Source organism: Schistocerca gregaria, chromosome 6 (genome assembly GCF_023897955.1).
Source record: "Schistocerca gregaria isolate iqSchGreg1 chromosome 6, iqSchGreg1.2, whole genome shotgun sequence".
NCBI classification, from domain to species: domain Eukaryota; kingdom Metazoa; phylum Arthropoda; class Insecta; order Orthoptera; family Acrididae; genus Schistocerca; species Schistocerca gregaria.
Window position 1 is genome coordinate 272675097 of NC_064925.1, and position 23135 is coordinate 272698231.

The following is a 23135-nucleotide window of genomic DNA, read 5'->3' on the forward strand; positions in this document are numbered from 1 at the left end:
GTGTCTGCTGGAATGTACATCTTCAGTAATTTGCCAGCTGTGTGTCTCTTCATGCATCACTGACCTGAATCATCTTGGTATGCAGTCCTTGCCCCATCTCTGTTCCTCCATGTGTAAGTAATACAGAGCCATCTGTGTACACAATTACAAAGGCACCAGCCTGATTGAGAACTCGGATAGTGAACGATATTCCAAACATTGTAGGAACCACAGCAAGGCCTCTCTTTTTCCATCTGTTCTGCCTGAAATATAAAAGAAAATTTTTAGAGCAAATGTAACAGAAGAATGGAAATGAGTGTACGGCATTGAGGGCCGGGAGTCCCCCATTCGGGGAAGTTCGGCTGCTGAGGGCAAATACTTATTGCATTTGATGTCACATTGGGCGACTTGTGCATCAGAGATGGGGATGAAATTATGATGACAACACAACACCCACTCCCTGAGTGGAGAAAATCTGCCCCAGCCAGGAATTGAACCCGGGTCCCATGGTGAGGCTTTTCGCCATGCTGACCACTCAGCTAACAGGGGTGGATGTAACAGAAAATAGTTTCATATGATGTATGCAGTTTTTCTGATGAATTTTGTAAAGACTTTTTGAAAGTTTAAATTAATGAAATATATAAAATTAATTTCTTTCTAAACATCTTATTCATACAGTAACAAAGTTTACAACTGTGTAGTTTGCAGTGAGAGTCTCTATAATTAAATGAAGCCAACAACTGATATCAGACACTGACAAACTTATTTTTAAGTTGCAATGTAATTTTGATGAGTCCTTTATCCGCATAATATTCCACAGTTGTAAATTGTTCTGCTGTACTACACTCAACAAAAATGTATGCCCCTGACTGTGTTCCGTATCCAATCGACTCCTCTCAGTGAGTGAGGCTTTTAGAATTTCTTTCATATAATGTAATATACTGTTTTGCATAACAATGTATATCCACACACAGGTAGCTCCAGAAACTAGATTAGAAGGTACAGATTTGAACTTCCTTTTTGTAATTACACATATTTGATGCGATTAAAAATGCTAGCTGCATTACAATAATATATAACATCATTATAGAATGCAATCAATTGTTGAAATAAAATCTGCAGCTAGATAATGAAAAAGGCTATAAAAACCCTTCCTCAAAGTGCACACATTGCACCTACGCAGTCCATCCACCAAACTTATCTCACAAAACAGCTTTTAACAATATGCATAGAAACCAAGAAGATGTCACTCAGTGCTAGTGACACTTTGCATTTACTCATGAGCTACACTGAAAAAAAAATGTAACAGAAGCAATTTTATTAAAATACAATACTATGTTAAAACACTATGCAGTATCATTGTACAATGCATTTGACTCATTAAAACAACAGATGTGCATCTCATCAATTAAACAGAACTAAGATTTCTTAATTAGTCATATTGAGTCCACACAATCTATCCACCATTGGGGAGCATGTGAGCCAGTTCAGTTATGTGCAACACAATGTAAAAACAGTTGGACTTAATCAGCATATTAAGTGACCCATGTGTTGTCATAGTTAGTACATATGTACATCTTACTAGGTTTTGACTGTTGTCTTCACATGAAGCTGCACTCAATTGCACAATGTACAGACTTTATACATATTGAAATTTCACTGATGGTTGGTTAGGCACAGTTTGCAACTTATATCAGACAATTTCATGGCCTCAATTTCAATTACTCATTTGTATCTGTGGCTCATATGGTTAGATGATACGTAGGACATTTATACTGACTATGTCAAGTGACATTTATTTTTGTGTTGCGTTGTATATTATTGTAGGCTCTCCAGGATCTTTTCATACATATTCTCTCAAACCTCTCCTCTTACTTTTGACCATTCTATGGAGTAATTTATTACTTCCTCTGCTATCATCCTCCACCATTCTGTCCATTCTTTGCTCCAGTTTCTTCTCTCCTCAACCACTGTCTTATTTGCCTCTTTCCTCTTCTTTTTATAATCTGCTCTTGTTAATCTGGTCCTTTCTTGGAATCACAGTCTGAAGGCCCTGTTCTTCCCTCCTATTACCTCATTGACTCTTTCATTCCATTATGGTGTCTTCTTCCGCCATTTTCTGCCACTTGTCCTTCTGCATACAGCTACTGCAGCTTCTACTACAGCACTTTTAAATTGTCTGCATTCCTCTTCTCCTGTTTTTGGTTCATCCTTTGGTAACCTTTCCCTTAACCTGATCTTCTTTGATTTCTGTTTCCTTCAGTTTCTGTATTCTAATTATCCTTTCCTATTTCTATGTCTTCTTCCATTCCTTCATGGTTCTCATACTCACCACCAGTGGCTGGTGGCTAATATCCATTACCTCACAGATGGTAGTACTTTTATATCCATTACAGTCCTCTTCCTTTTCCAATCATAGAGCATGCAATCCACCAAAGATTGCTGTACTACTACACTGCTTTGTGGCTCTCTTTCTTCCAAAAGCAGGAGTCACCTATCACTAAACCATTTCTCTTGCAGAATTCTAGCAATATTTTTCTTCCTCCATTTCTACTTCTCCATCCTTCTGTTCCCAGTACATTTCCATACCCTTGTCTTTCACTCCCCACTTGTGCATTCTAGTCTTGCATGACTATTATCCTTTGTCCATTCAACTGCTTTTGTAGTTCGTCTTTAGTTATACAGCACACCTAGGTGGCATATACCTGGACAACCCCCATACTTCTTCCCTTTGTCATTATCCTGTCACTTATTCTCTGTACCTGGTATTTTAAACCATCTCTAACAAAAACTCTCATTTCCTTTTCTCTCCCTTCTACATTTCCACTCCAGTACAATGTCTAACATTTCCTCAGTTTTCTACTGCCTTCTATTTTCCATCTTGGCTCTCCACTGCCTAAGACGCCCTTTCCATCATATTCACTATCCTTTCCATCATATTCACTACCTCATGTTTGCTAATTATGATTTCTGATTCTGTATTTTATGTAATTTAGAGACATTGTACATCTCTGTATGTTGGTCTGCAGTTGGTCATAGCTCACCAAATTTAATTACCAGTTTAATAAACATTTCTGTGATACATTGGTGGATTTATAACAAAACAATTGTATCCAGGATCACTGTGAAATCTTGTTATGTATTTATCACAACTTGTAAAGCAAGAAAAACATTTCTGAAAAAGAGTGATTTGTTTTTGCTGAATGTAAATATAAGTGATCAAAAGTCTCCTCTGAAAATATTTGTCTGGATTGTACCATCATATGGAAATGCAATGTGGGCAGTAAACACTACAGAGAAGGGGAGAAAAGAAACTTTTAAAATGTGGGGTCACAACAGAATTCTGATATTGCATAACTAATGAAGGAGCACTGCATTTTATTAGAGAGAAAAAAGCTTTATAGCATAAATAGTTAATTTTGTAATCATGAGAGATGAAGAGCAGTAAAAACTGTAGAGGAAGACCAAGGCTAGACCACAGCAAGCAGCTTCAAGTAGACATAGTCTGTAACAGATATGTAGAAATAAAAAGGCTTTACAGGATATACTAGCATAGAGAGATGCATCAGATCAGTCTTCAGAGTGAGGATAACAGCAACAGCATTGTATTTAATTGGTGCCTTCAGTCAAGATGTATTTTGATACTGTATTAAACAGGTAATTAAGTGTGGTCAGCTATGATCAACTTCAGACCTAAAAAATAACATACAAAGGTAGCTTCATCTACAATGTCTCTAAATTATGCATAATCAGAAATCATAATGAAGCTGACTAAACATTTTGAAATTTAAAGATATAAACATTTACTTTTCTCAGGGTAAATGTAAGCTTTCAGCCCACTACTGAAGTTTCTGGAAGGAAAGTCTTTTATAAATTGCAAAGGGTAGCTAATGGAATATCGGGAATGGAAGTTGGATCAGTGGTATTGTGTTTCTTCACTGATGAGTGCAGGATTTGTCTGATGCCAAATGATCACTGCAGGAGGGTGTGAGGCATGCAACCATGGAAGTTCATCAGGGAGAGGCGTATGCCATGTATAGAGGCTGGTATCATGTACAGATGCAGGTGCTTCTCATCACTATTGAGAGTAATTTGTGGGCTGTACAGTATCAGAACAGGATTTTCCAACCTAATTTTATTACCTTCAGCCAGCATTTCAGTGGTGGATTCATCTTTCAAAATGATCAATGTTCAAAATGATCAATGTTCAACAATGAGCCATATTTACAAATTAATTTGTGATGTGAGTAAAATATTCTCATTTTCTTCTGATGGCTATCTCTACCAGTTTTGTTAGGAGTAAAAGCATCTGACTGCCAGATCTGTCACAGTTTTCTGCTTATACAGGGTGGATTCTGCTTATACAGGGTGGATTAAAAATTGTGTCATGAAATATTAAGTCTGGATAGTTGATGCCAGTAGGAACCAAGATTACTAATGTTGTGTAGGTTGACAACACGCCATTTTTAAACTATGGAAACTTGATGCCACACACTCCGTTTGTTCGTAGGATTGCCCTGTTGCCGTTTGTCATTTGACTGGCAGTGCTATGGCTGTCAGTTCACACATACAAACGCCCCTTGCCCCGTCACTGCCCCAATGTGATACACATATGTGTCGAATGAGTCTTGCTATTTGTTTACACCTCACACCAGAGGCATTCACACGTAAGCTTTGCTTTCGAGCACACACACACACACATCACCTACGATTTAGTCCTACAGTAAGCATGGTGGCACAGTATTCGTTTGAAAAACAACAAAATATAGTTTTTGTTTATGGACTAGCTGACGCTAACACACATGAAGCTCAACAGTTGTATGAGGAATGGTACCCAGCAAGACCCCACCCACAGCTGCAAACATTTACAGCAATTCACCGGCAACTTGGCACAATAGGCTTGTTAGTGGGATATCATGGTGATGCTGGAAGTGCCTTGAGGAAGCACCTGCGACAAGTACTCGAGCAGTTGCACACACCATGGGAGCCACTCATCAGTTAGTCTGGGAGGTTTTTAGGGACAATGGCCAGCATCCATTTAGTTTCCACCCTGTCCAAGACCTAAATCCTGTGGCAGAATATGAACACAGGCTAGTGTTTTGCAGTGGTTTCTGTGATGTGTTGCACAAGATCCCCACTTCCCCACCATTGTGCTGTTTACTGATGAGGGCACCTCCCATTGGGTTGACCTTTACAACAATGTTCATTACTGGGAAAGGGGAATCCTCACATCACATACATCCACGGACACCAGGAACAATTTTCGCTCAATATCTGGGCAAGCATTGTGGGTGACCATTTGATTGAGCCAGACCGTCTTCCTCCTCAGCTTAGCAGGACAAATTACCTTCAATTTTTGCAAGAAATTCTACCCGGCCTACTGGAAGACATTCCCCTGGACATACAGCTCTGCATGTGGTTGAAGCATGATGGGGTATATATTTAAATGAACTCTTCAATGGCTGGGCAATTGGCAGAGGTGCTCATAGGAAATGCCCCTCACAGTCACCAGACCTTATGCCACTGGCATTATTGTGAAGATTCTTCAAGGTTCTATTCACCCACCCAGATGTGAACCACCCAGAAATGAAGAGGAATTAATGGACCACATTCATCATGCTGCCAATCACATCAGGGCAATGCCAGGAATCTTTGAAAGAGTTTTGGAAAACACTGACATTGCCAAACTTTGTCGCATCAGAAGGTTGCCAGTTTGACCACCTGCTTTTAGTAAATATTGTCCTAGCTACAAAAAAGGTCCTTTTCAGTGTCAACACAATTTGTAAAAGACTGTCTGTATATGAACTAACAGCTATTGAGTTTCTTCCCAGTAAGTCTTATCATGAAACTACAATGGATGTGTCGGGACCCCGGCAGATTTGCCCCCAGGGTGGAAGGCTGGCACGCTATGCATGCAGGCCACCTTGGATAAATCAAGATCACCAGCAGGAAAAGCATTTGCAGTCATGCATTGTCCAGAGAATACGGCAACAGGGCAATCCCACAGCCAACTGGAGCATGTGATGCCAAGTTTCCATAGTTTAAAAATTATGCTTTGTTGACCTACACAACATTAGTCATTTCGGTTCTTATTGGCATCAGCTATCCAGGGTTAAAATTTCATGACACAATTTTTCTCCACCCTGTATATGATTGCATTCAGTGGCACCAATCAGAGAAGGCCAAAATGATGCAGCTGAGTTGGGCAGCCCATTGCAGCTCCCGCCTGCTATGGGTCTGAGTGATGTCAGGTGGCATAAGGGCTGGTGCCACATTTGAAAACTGCTGCTCTTGTCTCCCTACAAGTGTCAAGCATCCATATTTGTTTTGCAGTTTGTGATGCAAATGAAAGAGGACTTGTTCAACCTAATTGCGATTTATTGTGCAAAATGATCCATGGAACGTAAAGCTAACCAATTAACCAAATGGAAAGATTACAGTACCTACTGGTAACAACCAAACTGAGCATGCTTGGGCCACTCAGAATGTTACCCCACTGCAGATTTTCATTTCAAATGTGTACTCTTCTAAAAGATTGCTTTTATTTTGGTTATTGTTTTGTTTTTATTTCAATATGGTGTTTTTTCCCCATAAGACTTATTCATTCATTCATTCACTGTTCCCCTTCAACCTGAGCATATGGGTCCATAGATCTGTAGGTGGTGCAAAACATTTTTTTAACAACTTACTTTCTTCACTGTAAGTTAACATGTGGATGCATCAACACAATCACAGTTGTAAATGGCAGAAAAGTAATGGAACCCAACAAGTTTTGCAAAGCTATTTAGATGAAACCAGAGAAGTTGCTTGCAAGGAATATTGTTTGTTTAGTTTTGTTTAGACCATTTTAGGATACAGATGATGGGTACATAAAATACATTTAAATTATGTAAACAATTTGACAATATTAATGCAAACAGAATGATCAAATCACAACTATTTTTTGCATCATCCTCTATCTAAATGCAGCCACATCCATTTTAAATCCCAGATTTATTCATATAATGACATTATGAAAAGGATAATTGCTACTCACCATTCTGAGTTGCAGATAGGCACAAGAAAAAGAATGTCACAAAATAATCTTTTGGCCAACAAGGCCTTTGTCAAAAATAGGCAACAGATGCATACACATACACACACACACACACACACACACACACACGACCGCAGTCACTGGCAGCTAAGGTGTATGTAACTGTTGTCTATTTCAGACATAGGCCTTTAGCTGCCAGAGACTGCAGTCGTGTGTGTGTGTGTGTGTGTGTGTGTGTGTGTGTGTGTGTGTGTGTGTGTGTGTGTTTTGCCTATTTTTGACAAAGGCCTTATTGGCCAACAGCTTATTTTGTGACAGTTATTTTTTTTAAATTCTTTTATATCTGTGACTCAGCATCTCCACTACATGGTGAGTACCAACTACCATTTTCATAATATTGTTATATTCCATCCTGGATTTTCCATTGTTAGGTTTGGTCATATGTGATTTGTTTCTTTACCTAAAGTGAGAGAAACTACCTGTGTGTATGATACTGTGCCCCAGAAAATATCCTGTGAACCAGTCATGATGCCTTGTCAGAGAGATTCATAGAAGCTTCACCAAGTATTTGGGAGAAAATGTGAAGGCAATTTTTTAAAAAGCAGTCTTTAACATTTTTTCTAAGCTTTCAGAGGGACTATCATATCATATCACTCACAGAGATTCACATAAAGCTGGACAAGTAAGCTATATTTCTCATTTTAAACTTATTATAACTATTTCAATAAACTAATGTTAAATATACCTATTGAACATCTCCACCTGTCTCTTCCTATTTGCATAATCAGCTCTCTGTATGCACTCATCCCAACATCTCCTTATGGTGCAGTTCTCAATTTTCATAGAGAAGTGTGTTTGTTCTCCTTCATTATACAAATTCATGGCACATACCTGAAATTTTAAAATTGCTTGGTTATTTTCTTAATTTATACCTCAAAATAAATTGCCACATTAAATTTCCTCACACTCAAGAAGTTTCAAATAAATGTCATCAAAGTGAAAGATGACACATTAACATTTTAATTTTAATTCTGGTCTTCATTTTTACCTCAAGAGGATCCTTCTTCAGAAAGTGTGCCACATGTCTAATCATAGTTTCTCCAAAAAACATTGCTTGTGGTCCTCCAAAGCCACGGAATGCTGTATTGGATGGAAGATTTGTCCTACAAACTGTGCCAGAGACACGGAGATTTGGTATCTTATAGGAATTTTCTATATGTAGCATAGCTCTTTCCATTACCTGAAACAGCGCACATTAATGCTTCAGATTTTTTCCCAATGCTGGACATCTGACACATACAAAGAAAAAACCAGAACACATAGACAAAATGTTTTTTGTCAAAAATGTGTTTAATTTCCTCATGATTAGTATGACACAAGTATATAAACGAAATGAGATGTCAAAATCCTTGCTGATGTTTTCCTCCTGCCACTTTTACACTAAATTTACTTCAAGTTCCAACAGAGACCACCCATGAGGCAACTCACAGGTATACATAAATTTTAGAGTTCCTTTGCAATATTATGATTTTGCTCTCATTAAAAATGCACTAGGGATCATTTTAATTCATCTTATCTGCCAGTCTTCTACTTCATCATAATTCACAGCTCCAGAGTTCTGAAAGTAGGCCCACTTGCTATTATTGACTTTTTCCTAGTAACTGATAAATGACAAATTTTAACTCAGTTGTTAAAGAGGTAGTTTCGTTCCATATGGAGGGATTTCCACTTGTTTTCCATATACACTGATAAAAATTAATTCATTTCAGGCAAAAAATTGCACATAATGCTTAAAATACATACATACTTCAAGAGTATGATTATTTGATTTTAGTAAGTGTAGATGGCAACTTAGATAAAGTATTTCTAACAAATAGATAAAACTGTCTGCAAAATTACCGCAAATAAATCAGGACATTCCTGTTGAAACATAGGTAGTGGTGATGATATAGTGATATAGTTAGAGCAAAAAAGTCTTCTTAAAGAACAAACATGAAAAAAGTAATAATTGTAAAAAATTGACAAAGTTGCAAAAACAACAATAAGTTACTCCAGTAATAGATATACAAGGAATGACCAGATAAGATTTAAGTGTTAATGAAAAGAACAGTTTAAAAGTTAAGCAAAATGGGACACCGCAGAAAAGAAAGGAGTAGTGAATATCAAAAATAAAAATTCATAGAGAACATGATAGTAATGTATTAGTATGAGTGCAAAGGAATATATTTCATGTGACCATAAAAGCAGTTTATGATACTTAGGAACAGCACGTTCAAGTATTTAAATTGCAGATGAAAGCTCTTATCATTGTGACTTGTGATTAAAGTAAGTCAGGTATTTATATGCTATTGACTTGCTATTACTTACAGGTCCTGATAAATCTATTGTGCAGCCTGCATTGCTGAATAGCTGTACATCAAGAGCTGTTATTTTCCCTTCCTTTGTAAAACCAGCTTTGTATTTTGCATAGAAAGGATGTCTCTGCCCTGAGGTAATCATGTCTTCATCTCGATCCAGCATGCATCTCACTGGTCTGTTTAATCTGTACAGATAACAATACTGTATTTTAGTTCATTTGTCATTAATCTACCACTTATTTTAATTTATTCTTTTGTCACTATAATATTTCAAGAATAATGTTAATAACATTTCTTCATCAGAAGAGGAGGTGAAGTGGGGGGGGGGGGGGGGGGAGGAGTGAGTTGGACTAGGAATGGCATGATAGTTGTGAGATACGATGTCTGTAAAATTTAAACAGGAACACAATCATGGTAAGCAGTTGTGTGCTTAATCCATTTCACAACCCATATTCTAGAAGTATCAAACTTGCCAGCAACAAACCTAGCTGCATGCCTCTGAATTTCCTCGATACCTTCCTTTAATTCAATCTGGTGGGTATCACAAACACTCAAACAGTACTGAAGAATGAGTCACACTAGAGTTCTATATGAAATCTCCACTAAAGATGAGGTACACTTTCTGAAAATTCTCCCATTAAAGCAAAGTCAACCACTCCAAGCAATCTTGGGCCATTTGGCCAAAAGCTTACTTTCATAGCCATCTTGCTGTTGCACCTGTGTGACTCTACATCTGCACTATATGGTGAGTAGCAATCTATTATTTTCATAAAATTGTCATAAGAATGTATTTGGTTTACTAGATGATGGCGTAGAATTCTAAAAGTAAAAAAACCTGACAACAGTTGAACAGTGCTAGCTACCACCTTCACAATGGAGGGTAAGAAGAATCCAATACCAGATTTATTGCACCGCACATTTGGAATATCTAAATGATATGCACTGACATCATTTCATGTCTTTGCAACTTCACTGATTTTATTCCCATTGACCCATTTGTTTCATTTCAGTACATTTAATTCATTTTGTAATCAATGATTTTCCACCTACTCCTTCTCCCAGTGGTGTTAATTACACATAACCTGTGAAAGAGCCTTTGGTAGTAGTGTTTGGAATTCCAAGCTGGTATCATCAACAGCAATAAAAATTTGAGCCAGACCTGGAGACATGCTCATATTGTTGATGTGGCAGTTCACTATAAACACGAAATCTGGGTCTGGCACAAACATTCATTTGTCACTACATTTTCATTACAGCTTTCTACTTCTCCCATTCAAGTGTAAGCTGGGCACTGAATTCAGATGAGATTTCAATTCAGTCAACAGAAGCCCACTCCACTCAGTGTTCATATGCTCAAGCAGTGTTAACACAGGACTAGTTGTGGTGCTGTAAGAACTTCACAAAATTTACATTTGTATGTGTGGTTGCTACATCTATCTCTTCCAGATCACCCCTAATGCGATAATTACTGTCCTTAGCCAGGCTGTTTCCTGCTCCACCTACTATAATAATCTTATCCTCTATACCAAATCTTTGAACAAATTCCCTATGTTGTCTGTCGCCTAGCTAGGGCTAGCACTTGGCTTCACAATAATGCAATCAGCAGAAGAGTTAGTCTATTGATAAAGTCATTTACATGTTCACGCATCAAATTTAACAAGCATTAAATAATAAAATAGTGCTGCTTGGTATTTTCTCCAACCTATCTAAGGAATTTGGCTGGGAATCAAAGTGCTCTTCTACATAAATTGAAGTTTTATGGCATTTGTGGTCTGGCCAGCCAATGGTTAATGTCTGTCTAACCAAAAGAATGCAGACATATAGAAACAAAAGGAATGATAAACAATGTTCTTAAAGGTTCCACTGACTGGTTTCCTGCAAATGGTCCCATTATCAATTTTAAAGATTTTTGAGGATATTACAAACACTAACTTATGAAACAGTACAAATTTTCACCAAAATCATTCCCTATCAAAGATTAAAATGAATTTCATTATATTTAGAGGACCTAAACCACAGTATTTATATTTAAGTTGCTTGATAGTGCATTAATGATAAATCACCACTGCCAACTAGCTTTGGAATTTAAAAAAAAATCTGAGATAAAACACCTAAAATCCAGCACATAGCTAATGTCTCAGTCATAATAGCAAAGAAGAAGAACTCTTTAATACTTACTTGTAAGCTGCAAATGCAACTGGGAGAGCTACAAGTGATGACCGGGATTCTTTTCCTCCAAAGCCTCCACCAATCCTTTTGACACGGCACACTACACGGTTAAATGGTATGCCAAGCATCTCAGCAACCAGTTTCTAAAATTATGTAAGAGAATATTTGCCATTAACAATATGTGACATAAAATGTTTCATGTTTCCTTACACTGGATAAATCAGGAATGGCATAGAACAGGACTAAAAAATACAAACAAAAAATTGCTTATCTTTAGCTGTAAGCGCTTTAATACCACTTCCTTTATCAGAAGCTGGAGAGAGATATAAAGTAGTAAGGTACAAAAAAAAGATATCCAGTGCTCAAAATAGGAAATGGTGACTTCAGTACTCCAGTTCATGCAAGAGAAAATTGTTACACACGTCTTTTATTTGTTTTTGGTACTACATGTCCTCTCTTTTCTGAAAGTTTGTCTAGGTCATTTTTCCAGTAACTTTCTTGCAGTGCTACAATAGTTTGCCAAAGGTTGGCAACAATGTGCAGTAGCATCATTGAAGTAGACAAATTGAATAGTCATGTGATGGGAAAAGGATTGTCTATGGTGAGGAGAGAGGAGTTAGTTACTTCTGGATATCGTTCTCTCTCTCTACTATGTTGGCTGAGTAGTGGTGTATGAGTTGCTATGTTCAGTGTTTTTAAAATGAAGTTGCCCAAAGAGTACAGTCATTGTCTGAAGCATGGATTGTTGCCACTTCCTTCTGAAACACATATCCAAAATTTATTAAAGGGTCTCAGATACTCATATGGAATCAACATGCATGCTGTGGAAGCAATTAAGAATTATTTTGGGAAGAATGGGATGAAAAAAGACACTAGATGTGCAGATTTTTGATGAAGTTAAGCACCAAGGGTAGCTGCATTTTAGTAACACATTGCCGAAAGTTGATGCTTTGGTCAATTCAGGAGAATGTACTGCAGTGGGTTGTAGAAATAAACTTGCAAATCGTGCCCTGGTGTCTATGTTTGTTCCTCTGCTTAGGGACATCATCTCTCAGATGTTGATTCATGAAATTATCCATCTCGAGACAGTGAGTACAACAATTATTGCATTCACTTCTGATGGCAGTCAACCGAATGAAAAGGTCCAACAATGTCTAGGAATTAGTGGCATACTTTGGGATGCTGTTGATGCAATAAAATGTGTAAGAAATAATTTTTGTGATAAAGATGAGGTGTTTTTCATTTATGAAATCATCAACTACCATTTTTATAGAATAGCTTATGAACAAGATAATTCCCCGGAATTCAAAACATTAAAAATTTGTCAGAAGTTAAATTCGACCTACTTGGATATGATATCATTTTAACAAATGGACATAGCATTAGCTCTGCAGTTATTCAGTAACTCAGTAGCCAATGGAATTAAATGCTTCAGGGAAGTGACAGGATTTGGAGGCAGTGAATGAGTTGAATCATTCACTAGATGTATGAACAACATAGTGTCTCTAAGAGTAACCATTGAAAGTACCTTAGGAATAGATGAATACTTTTAGAAAAGAGAGTTCCACTATGAACTGCCAGCAAAATTTCAATTTGAACATCATTTCAGTGTCAAAAGGTCCCTGAATTGCAATGGTTATCTGTCAGTATTACACTTTCTGAGCTTGCACATGTTACAGCATGTTTACATCCTTGTTAAACTTTCATTGTCTTCTGGTAGAAACTGCTAACATATATGTGAATTTTCTTTGACCTCATATATAAGTCAGATGTGGATGTTAGCTAGAGATTTACAGCAAAAGAACATAGACAGAATTCTGGAACCAGAAGACATAGTTCAAAATGCTGTGTGTTCCAAATAACTTCACAGAGGCTCAACCTGATGCAGGACTTCTGTCAGTGTGTATTGAAAGCCCCTCAGAAAAAGAATGTTTAGTTTATCATCTGGCAGGTTACATGGAGCATCAAGCAAGAACAATCACAAAATCCCTAATGTGTTTGTGCCTTCCAAATGGGAATTCATCTGACATGCTATTCTGTTTATTGGTGTCTATTAGAGATTACAGTTCTTCTGGAGGAAAGACATTGCTCATGCACCCATCAAAAGGCATCTTCAATATTCTTTTCCAGATGAAAAATATCATCACAGTAAAACTTCATGAAGACAGTTTGTGGGGCGACACTTTCCATAAATATTTAAAAAAGTTTGGATCACATTAGTGTTGAAATACTTAAATTTCTAAGCTGATTCTTCACTGTATGAAATGCCAGTTTTTTGTGAGTGTTAACCAAATTTGGAAGGAGCTGAAGCCTGTAAAAACTTACAAGGCTAGCTGGAAACTGTATAAACTAGCTGACAACTGATGTCCATCAAGGTAAGTTAATTATATCCACATAATGTTCATTACCTGACATAAAGTTCATGAATGAATCAGTTCATGTGTGGTTCCAGAGAACTAGGGGCATCACCACACCTTCTCTTCTACTGGCTATGCTTTTATTTAACTATTTTGATGACTCCCCAGTGAGTGGATAATTGTGGGTCTTTAAAACTAGACTGACAATCTGATATAATTCATTTAGAAGGGGATAGAGAGTGAAGTTAAAATCAGTACATAGTTGTAAGATCTGTGCTTTGTCCATACACAAAACACCAAGGTGGGGTGCTTGGAGCCTACATCAATTGATCATCATTTCCAAACATTTTTCATTGATTTCGTGGGACCTTTGCCAGTATCTAAAAAGAGACACCAATACATATTAACCCATATTGATGTGTTCACCAGTTTCACTAGGCACCACCCCACCAAACCAGCAACAACACAAGCTGCCGCCCATAATTAAAAAACAGTTTTTAGCATATCTCAGCCACAGAAATACATTGTAAGTGATAATGCAACACATTTTACTTTAGACAGATTTAAAAATTTTTGCACAGGCATGGGCAATAGGCACAGAACCACAACTCCATACTATCCCAAGTGTTCATATGCAGAAAGGGTGAACTAGAATTTGAGCACAGCACTGACAGCCTACTATAGTAAGGAGCAGGAAAACTGGGATTGTATACTCTCCTGGTTGATGATTGCATTTAACATGGCAAAACATGATAGCCATAAGTCTACTTCTGTGCAGTTACTGCTGAGCTTTAGGATTCTCACCCCAGTGAGAAACCTCTTGTCTATTAGTGACCTATTGCAAGAGAAAAATCAGTCCACAGCACCTGGCTATTTAGTTGAAAAGGGCAAAAAGGGATGTTTGAGACCCACTACTACAACTGGGGCAATGGGCAAACCCATACCAGATAGGTGATCAGGTTTTTGTAAGGAAATATCAACATTTAGTAAAAACGTTGATAAAGTTACAAATAGGTATTGCTCAGATTTGACAAGCACATTGAGTTTCATAAATTTATAACACCAGTGGCCTGAAAATGATCAACTCACCTCTCAGGTTAAGCCAAGTTCCAGCATAAATTTTGATCAAAGGTCATTCATTGGCAACTGAGGATGGGAGTATGTGCAAAGGGTTGATACCATTGTGCAGCAGCATCACTGAAGCAGAGAGGTCCATCAATCATGTGATGGAAAAAGGCATGTATCTGGTGAGGAGAGAAGAGTCAGTTCCCTCTGTGTAGTCAGTAATGGCATATGAGTTGCCTATGTTCAAAAATGTTGGTGAAAGGACAAAGTGATAATTCTTCATTCAGAAAATGCATTATAGCAACGCAGTCAGATAGTATGGAGGGCATGCTCAACTGTGATGGCCAGGCAGTCATGTTCCATAAGTGACTGTGAGATGGTGTGCAAGTTCTCCTTGTGGAAGGAATATGACAGTCACACATAATGGTGGAAGTGTAAGCCATTGAGTAGAACCTAGACAGCATTCATCAAACATGTAATATGTATTTATGTGGCACAGAAATGCTAAAAACTGTTTTTTAATTATGGGTGGCATATAAGCCAATGTTCCATAAGTGACTGTGACATGGAGTGCAAGTTCTCCTTGTGGAAGGAATGTGACAGTCACACATAATGGTGGAAGTGTTAGGCATGTTTGCCAATGAATAGAACCTAGACAGCATCCATCAAATATATAATCAGTGTTCAGCATTGAGTAACCAGTGTGGCTCACACCAGAGAGATGCATATCATAAGTGGACTCAATGTGACTCTGTATTTCCATGGCACATTACACATTTAAAGTATTGGTGGCATTTACGAGTAATATGTGTATGTAGGGTCAACTGGTCTGTGGATTCTCCCTGCACGGATGCTGCTTTGTTAGACTGCAATTATGATCTTTAAATGTTATAGTTTCACTGCTGTCCTGGTTCTGTTTTTGCAGTGGAAGTAGTTAGTGGGATATGATACTTGTAGAAGTAAGAAAATTTTTTTGTGTGGTAAGGAACATGTCTGTGGACCCCATTTCTTGTTGGTGGATACACAAGAGTAACATATACCAACTGCTTCAGCTGCCAAATCAAAGTCTGAAGTTATATTCAGCAAAAGACAGCTATAGTGGATTGGATATTGACATGGTTTAAGTCTTTATGTAAGGTGTTTCAAAATTTAGTGATTTTTAAATTTCCTGTGAAGGGTTGCTACTTAATTAAGAGGTTTAATTTAAATATTGTTGGTCAACATAATAATCTTGATCATAAATTGTACATGGCTAAGTTGACTTGTATTGTTAGAAAGGCAATCTTGACTGCTCTTTATACAAGTATTCTTGCTTAATGGATTAGATTAGAGTTCAACTAAGTTGTTTTTTTAAATCTCTATTTTAGTGAACTGATTTTAGTAAAAGCTACTGTTAATGTTTCATGGTACATGAAAAATAGTAAATTCTCAAAGTGTTGTTGTACTCCAAGGAAAGAGCAGAAACGTTTATAGTTTTTTAAAAATAAATTGTTGGAACCTTGGTTGTTTGTGCGTGCATGTCACTGCCAATAGAGTTTGGTCCCAGTACCTGCACATGTACATTAGTGCATACTCTATAACACTGCATTATATTTTCCTGTGGTTTCTGTTGTGTCTGTGCGTGTGTATGTAATCAACAAGTTTTGTATGTATCTGGTACAAAGTAAATGCTTTTTTGCATGTTGATACTTGCATATGTTGTAATTTTTCTGGAAAGTAAGGAAGCTTCTGTTTTCATTCAAATGTTTGCCTTTTGTTCTTATTTGATGTGATTATTTTGAGTGATTTTCAAAGGAATGATTGATGAAATTTAACTGGAAAAGTGTTTATCTAGTAATGTCATACAAAAACATTGACACCAGACAGAAACATTGATTTTGTTTACATTTTTCTTAATTCACTTTATAATTCCTAGATCATATATAATTATGATATTAAAAGCCACAAACCTTGTGCAACTTGGCCATGCCACATACCTGAATTTCAGTTGGATGCTGACAGCTAGTAAATATCTCCATTTCACTGTCTTCACCTTTAGGTCTGGCAAGAGTAACATGTGTTTCCAGATAAAAATGCTCTTGAGCTCCTGTTCTGGCTTCTCCTGACACCACATGATCTGCAGCAGCCATCGCAGCATCCACATCTCCATCAGTAAGGGATACAGGGAATCCAGGAAAAAATGATTTCTCTCTTATTGCATCCTGAAAGGTTTCCAACAAAAGCTGCATCAGTAAATCTACTACTAATACCATGTTACCAAAAACTCTTTCTCACAAATGGTACTGGTTACACATAGATCTCATTTTCTCCATACTATCTATGACACTTGCAGTTATCACAGAGTAATCAAACCCTCAACTTTTGAATAAAATCTTGAATACAGAAGCTCTACAAAATTGACATACTAATATATCATTCTGAATAGACTTTCATGGTGCATCCGAAAGAAAACTGTTTGAGTAAGTAGGTAAGTTTCTATAAATCATTTGATAAATCTACTAACAGTGAGTCCAGTGGTGTTTGTTGACACTGAAACTGTATGACTGTTGAGGGAGTGTGGTCTGTAGATGCACTTCAGTATAAAATATTGTTAAACATTCACTAAAATATCAGCATACATATTGTTTGTTAGTATGTTTAACTCAACACTATACACAGTCTAAAATTCTACAATAAAATTTAATTGTGTGGTAATGGCCCTGATGGGACATATTGATCATTGCAGTTACATGGACTGTACATGATACTTCCACCCTCCACTTCTTCCCTTCACAGTTCACTTATTATGTCCAATAACGGTGAGCACTCAAGATAAATGAGGTAAGCTACAAATGGAAAAATTTAAATTTCCTTTCTCCTATAAGTGTTCAGTATTTTCTTTGTTACTACTCCAACCAGAATGCATGTGACTGGTATTGTCAGTATGAGTGCACTTCTTCATTAGTTACACATTATAACTCTGTGCTCAGCTTGTCATCCACCCAACCATCAATCCTGTTCCAATGATAACTATTTGATGAATGACAGAAATCTGATTCACAGAATTAACAAGGTTTTCTTTTCATTTGTTTGTGAGTATGTGGGTATGTGCATGGATACGGGTGGGAAGAAGGTGGGTATCACATATATGCATGCATGCTTGTGCAATGCTACATGGTTTACAGTGCATGTAATATTATAAGGCTATAGAAATAAGTTAGTTTTACTTACATCTATAGTGACAACGACTGGCTTCAGATCTTCATATTCAACCTTGACCAGTTTTGCTGCTCGCTGAGCTGTCAGTTGATCATCTGCAACAATGGCTCCTATTGTCTGCCCTTGACAAATAACCTGAAACAATTATATCTTTTCGGTTTGATAAAACGTCTGCTAGATCCATTTTTAACTTAAAAAATTAACAGTTAAGCCAATACTGCTGTGACTACTTTTTTATTAAATTAAGTGATGCATTTAATACATAGTTTTTATTCCTGTTGCTACACTGAATTAGTGAATACTGTATAAAACTATATTCCAGTATGAGAGATTCCAGTTCTTGTATTTGTAACTGAGTGTTTTATGCCTACTGCTTTATTTCATGTATTACATGATGATGGTCATGGATAAAAGAAAAAACTTGATGGTGTGGGTCTGTGTACCATCATTAATAACTGGCAGATTGGCTACAAATATTTCATTCTCTCTCTCTCTCTCTCTCTCTCTCTCTCTCTCTCTCTCTCTCTCTCTGACAAAAGAAACATGTGGAAGCCTGATTAATACAAAATTTCTTGTTTGCATGCACCTAGCTCAATCATTCATGTAGTTTCAGTTATTTTCACTGTAATAATTATTACTTAAATAGATTTAAAAACTGTAATTGTGAAAATAATTAGATTAAAAGTAATACTTAAAAGATAGTGAGTAATTATGATAATTCAAAATGCACTGGATGTACTGCACAGTCCTATGGGGGATATTACACACTCCTTTGAGATCATTTATGTAGGTTAAGAACAAAAATAGACCCAGTACAGATTCTTGTGAGACTCCACATTATCTTCCCTTATCTTGTGGTTAGTTTCATGTCTGTGATGCAATCTATCAATGAAAACTTCTATTATGAAGATTAGAATCTGTGATGCAAGAGGGGTGCCATTAATGCCATAAAACTTTAGTTTGCCAATAAGTGTTTTGTTGTCCATATAATCAAACGTTTTGGCAAGTTCACAAAATGCAGAAAAAAAGGAGAATGTTTCTTGTTAGCTCTGTTAAGATTTCATTCCAGAGATCTAGTACTGTTTGTTTGTTGAGAGTCCCATGTGAAAGCCATGGAGAGAGACAATTTCCTCAGTTAAATGAGTCAGTACTCTGTCATAGACAATTTCCTCAAACATTTTCTAAAGGAAGCTTCCTGGAAGTTTCAAGCCTGAAAGGCAAAAGTTGCAGGTTCAAGTTGGCCGGGCACATATTTTTAATCTGCCTGGTAGTTATAAATCTGCACACACTCTACTGCAGAATGAAAATTCATTCTGGATACAATCTGACAGGCTCCGAATGAGCCATGTTTCCACAATATCCATCCCCCCATAAGTGCTAGTCCCACAAGATATGAAGGAGAACTTCTACAAAGATTGCAACATAGGAGATGTGGTGCTGGGAGAAGTAAAATTGTGTGAGTGGGTTGTGAATCATGCTCGGACAGTTCCACTGGTGGAGTACCTGCTCATGAAAGGCAAAGGTCCCTGGATTGAGCCCCAGTGCAGCACACAGTTTTAATGTGCCAAGAAGTTTCAAATCAGTACACACACTGCTACAGAGCGAAAATTCATTCTGGAGTCTTTTGAAAAGACTGGAGGGAATGAGACAGATAGAGAGATAGCGACTGATTACAAAGACTGCTAGTAATTGCAGAAATATATTATTATTTCCATTATAGTAGCTTTGTTGAACTGAATTTTTGTGATATATTTCTTCACTTTAATAATGTATCTCCTAGATACAGAGATGATAAATAGCTACAGCAATAAACACACTAAAATTAAACTTTTATAACTATGATATTGTTGGTGCCAGTGGCTAAACAATTAATTTCGCTAATACAAGCAGCAATTCGACAATAAGATGTTCCTTAAACACAACAATTGTCTCAGAAGAAGAGAAGTTGCGGAAGGATGAGAGCAGGTAGAGATTATAAAATGACAAATTAAAGAGTGCCTCATTTTAAATTTGTAGTCAAGAAGGTATATCTGAAATGTGAAAAAGTTATCTTTCAACAGTATTCTGGTTTTCATTCCAGAGGAACTAATAAGGTCAGGGAGAACAAGTCAAGTGACACTGAAATATGATTATAGAGAAGCAAAGCTAAAGAACTGCTGAGAAACAGGAATGAATCAGGAAGCAACTAATAAATAAAAGAATATAAAATTATACACTGTCCAGTCACATTAATGTTGCTACCTGTCAAGAGGCTGAATAGCCACCTTTTGCACCATGAGATATGCACGACAAAAGTCAGTCAGGTTCTGAAAGGTATCAAGGGCGATATGGAAACATGCCAACTCCAGTGCTGTGGCCAGCTACACTACATTTATCAGCTGAGTATCCATTGTGTGAACAGCTCAATTCTCGATTAGTTTTAAATCTGGGGAGTTTGGCGGCCAGGGGCATACAATAAACTTATCCTGATGCTCTTCAAACTAAGCATATACACTACAAACTGTGTGACACATTGCATTGTCCTGCTGGTAGATGCTATCATACAGAGGGAAACAAACTGCATATTGGGGTGGACATGGTCCCCAAGGATAGATGAATGCTTGTGTTGATTCACTGTGCCTTCCCCAAACCATAACGTTTCCTCCTCCAACATGGACCCTTTGCTTCCAGATGTTTCACACCGTACACTCCAATGGCCATCCGTCCACTGGAGCATAAAACATGGTTCATCTGAAAAAGCCACCTGTCGCCACTCAGTGGATGATCATACTCTTTTGGATATCACATAACTTGCTCCATTGCCCCATTATGACAATGACTGCTCAGTTTCTCCCCCCCCCCCCCCCCCTTCAAATGCTGCCGCATGCCATCTTGGAGTGGTTATTGCTTATTGAGACCAAATATAGTTAGTGATCACATCAATGTGACTGGACCATATTGTGACTGGACCATATATGTTGGAGGAAACAAAAAATATGTTAATGGAATGGAGAGTCATGACAGAACACTGAAGGGAAGTGTTGCAACAAAAGAAATTCATCTATTTTATGTTTGGATAATCATCTATTTGGCAAGTGGACAGTTTCCAGCCATCGCTGAATGATGCTGTCCAACTCTTACCCATCCCCTGCTTCAATAGGAGTAAGCATTTTTCTTATCTCTTAATAATGTGGGACTACCATTTTTATTATACTTGTAAATACAGATAAGCTAACTGTAGGTAGCAGAAACTATACCTTTCCATCTGCAAATATGTTTTCATCATGCACTTGAGGGCCCCACATGTTATGGTGAGATGATAGATCTTTGGCTGAGAAAAATGCATGAACTCCTTTAATTTCAAGAGCTTTACTTTCATCGATGGAAACTATTCGTGCATGAGGTCTAGTACTTAATACAAGTGCCAAGTACAGCTCTCCTTCAAGATGTGGCATATCATCACAATATACAGCCTCACCTGCAAAGTATTAAAATTATGCTTCAGCACATCTAAAGATTTGAAATGCGTTACTTATTCCTTACTGATGCAAACCTCAAAAACTTACAAATAAATAACACTTGGAAAATACTGCTTAATGAACTTTGTGTATGGATTATTGTACTGGCACTTAGTGGTAGTTCATAAAATATTTAATAAAAATGTTTGAAAAAAAGAAGAAAAAAAACAAGTCAGTAATAACTGTAATGGAATAGGAGCATTCACCTAAAAGAAAACATGATCTGCTGAATGACAGACACAAAAATGCAGAAAAACAGCTAAACTAACCTCAAGAATATTTAAAAATTTATTATTCAGAAGGGGAAAACAGTGGAGACAAAGGGTGAAACATATGGACATCAAGAGACACAATGTATCTGATTCCTTTCCCGTATAGTGTGCCTTCTCAATCAGTTTGAAGTAGCACTTCCTTCCTTCATGCATGTACATCTTATCAACCTTTTTTTCTTTACTGTAATCCATTTTCTCCTGACAAAATGATTTTTAAGCATCTATTTAGATGTTTCACACTTTAGCACCATCTATCAAGAATAACAGTTCAAACAAAAGCACAACTTTCACTACAGGAATTTGAAGAAATTCTATGTCAACTTCAGACCGGTAACGACTCAAATATGGGGACACAATTAATGGTTTTAAATATCCGTGTTATAGAGATATGGAGAAAGAGAACAGAAGGGGTGATGGGAAGTTGAAAAACATTGGGGAAAGTGAAATAAGTCTTGTGTAAGCTGATTCCTAGGAACACACCAGGGGCAGAATACAAAAGACATGCTGCTTATAAAGAAATGTATTGAAACAGACTCAGTGTATTGCTTAAAGGGAACACAGTGACAACTGTGTAATAAAATTCTCTTATTATATTTCTTAGCCTTGGTTCACATATATAGTATGATATCTGGTTGCAGCCTCCTAGTAAGTCATCATTAGGTCTCTGTTTGAAAAGAAAGAGAAAGTGGATATTCAAATACTATGAAACTGTATTACAAATCAAACTAACATTTATATGCACTTTAATCTGTGACATAGTAAATTGTCAACTGAACCAGGCAAGAGAGGTATGCACAATGCAACCATATCCGCACTCTGCTTGTTGGTACTGAAGGTTGCAGTGCAGTTAAGTGTGTACATTGGTGACTTTTAAAACACAAGTATAAGATTAAAAATATTCACAGTATAAAAACAATTTCGAGAGAAAGCCTTCTCAAAGTTAAAACTAGTGATGCAGAAGTTAACCTCTTCAAGTGGGCATCATCTATCCTGTTTCTATTGTATATCTAGCTAATATACACCAGTAGTTATGTAATTCTTTTCAAATTTTCACTTTGAGAACATTTTCTCTCACAATCAGTTTTACATAGTGAATATGTTTACTCTCATATTTGTGAATTAAGAGTTACCAGCTTTATAGTGCTACATAGTTATCTGCAGATTTCAGTCGCGACAATCATAATGTGGATATGTTCTCACTGTGA

At 37.1% G+C, this 23135-nt stretch overlaps 1 protein-coding gene across 1 annotated transcript in view; it reads right to left on the minus strand.

Moving 5' to 3' along the window:
* The window catches only part of LOC126278953 (xanthine dehydrogenase), a 224379-nt gene that overhangs the window by 18888 nt on the left and 182356 nt on the right, over positions 1-23135 (minus strand). The window contains exons 15-22 of the mRNA XM_049979232.1: positions 21398-21618; positions 18174-18296; positions 16940-17164; positions 11551-11684; positions 9383-9557; positions 8064-8255; positions 7761-7906; positions 65-242 (exon numbers count right to left, since the gene is read on the minus strand). Coding sequence (XP_049835189.1) covers positions 65-242; positions 7761-7906; positions 8064-8255; positions 9383-9557; positions 11551-11684; positions 16940-17164; positions 18174-18296; positions 21398-21618 — 1394 coding nt within the window. The remainder of the gene's footprint in view (positions 1-64; positions 243-7760; positions 7907-8063; positions 8256-9382; positions 9558-11550; positions 11685-16939; positions 17165-18173; positions 18297-21397; positions 21619-23135) is intronic.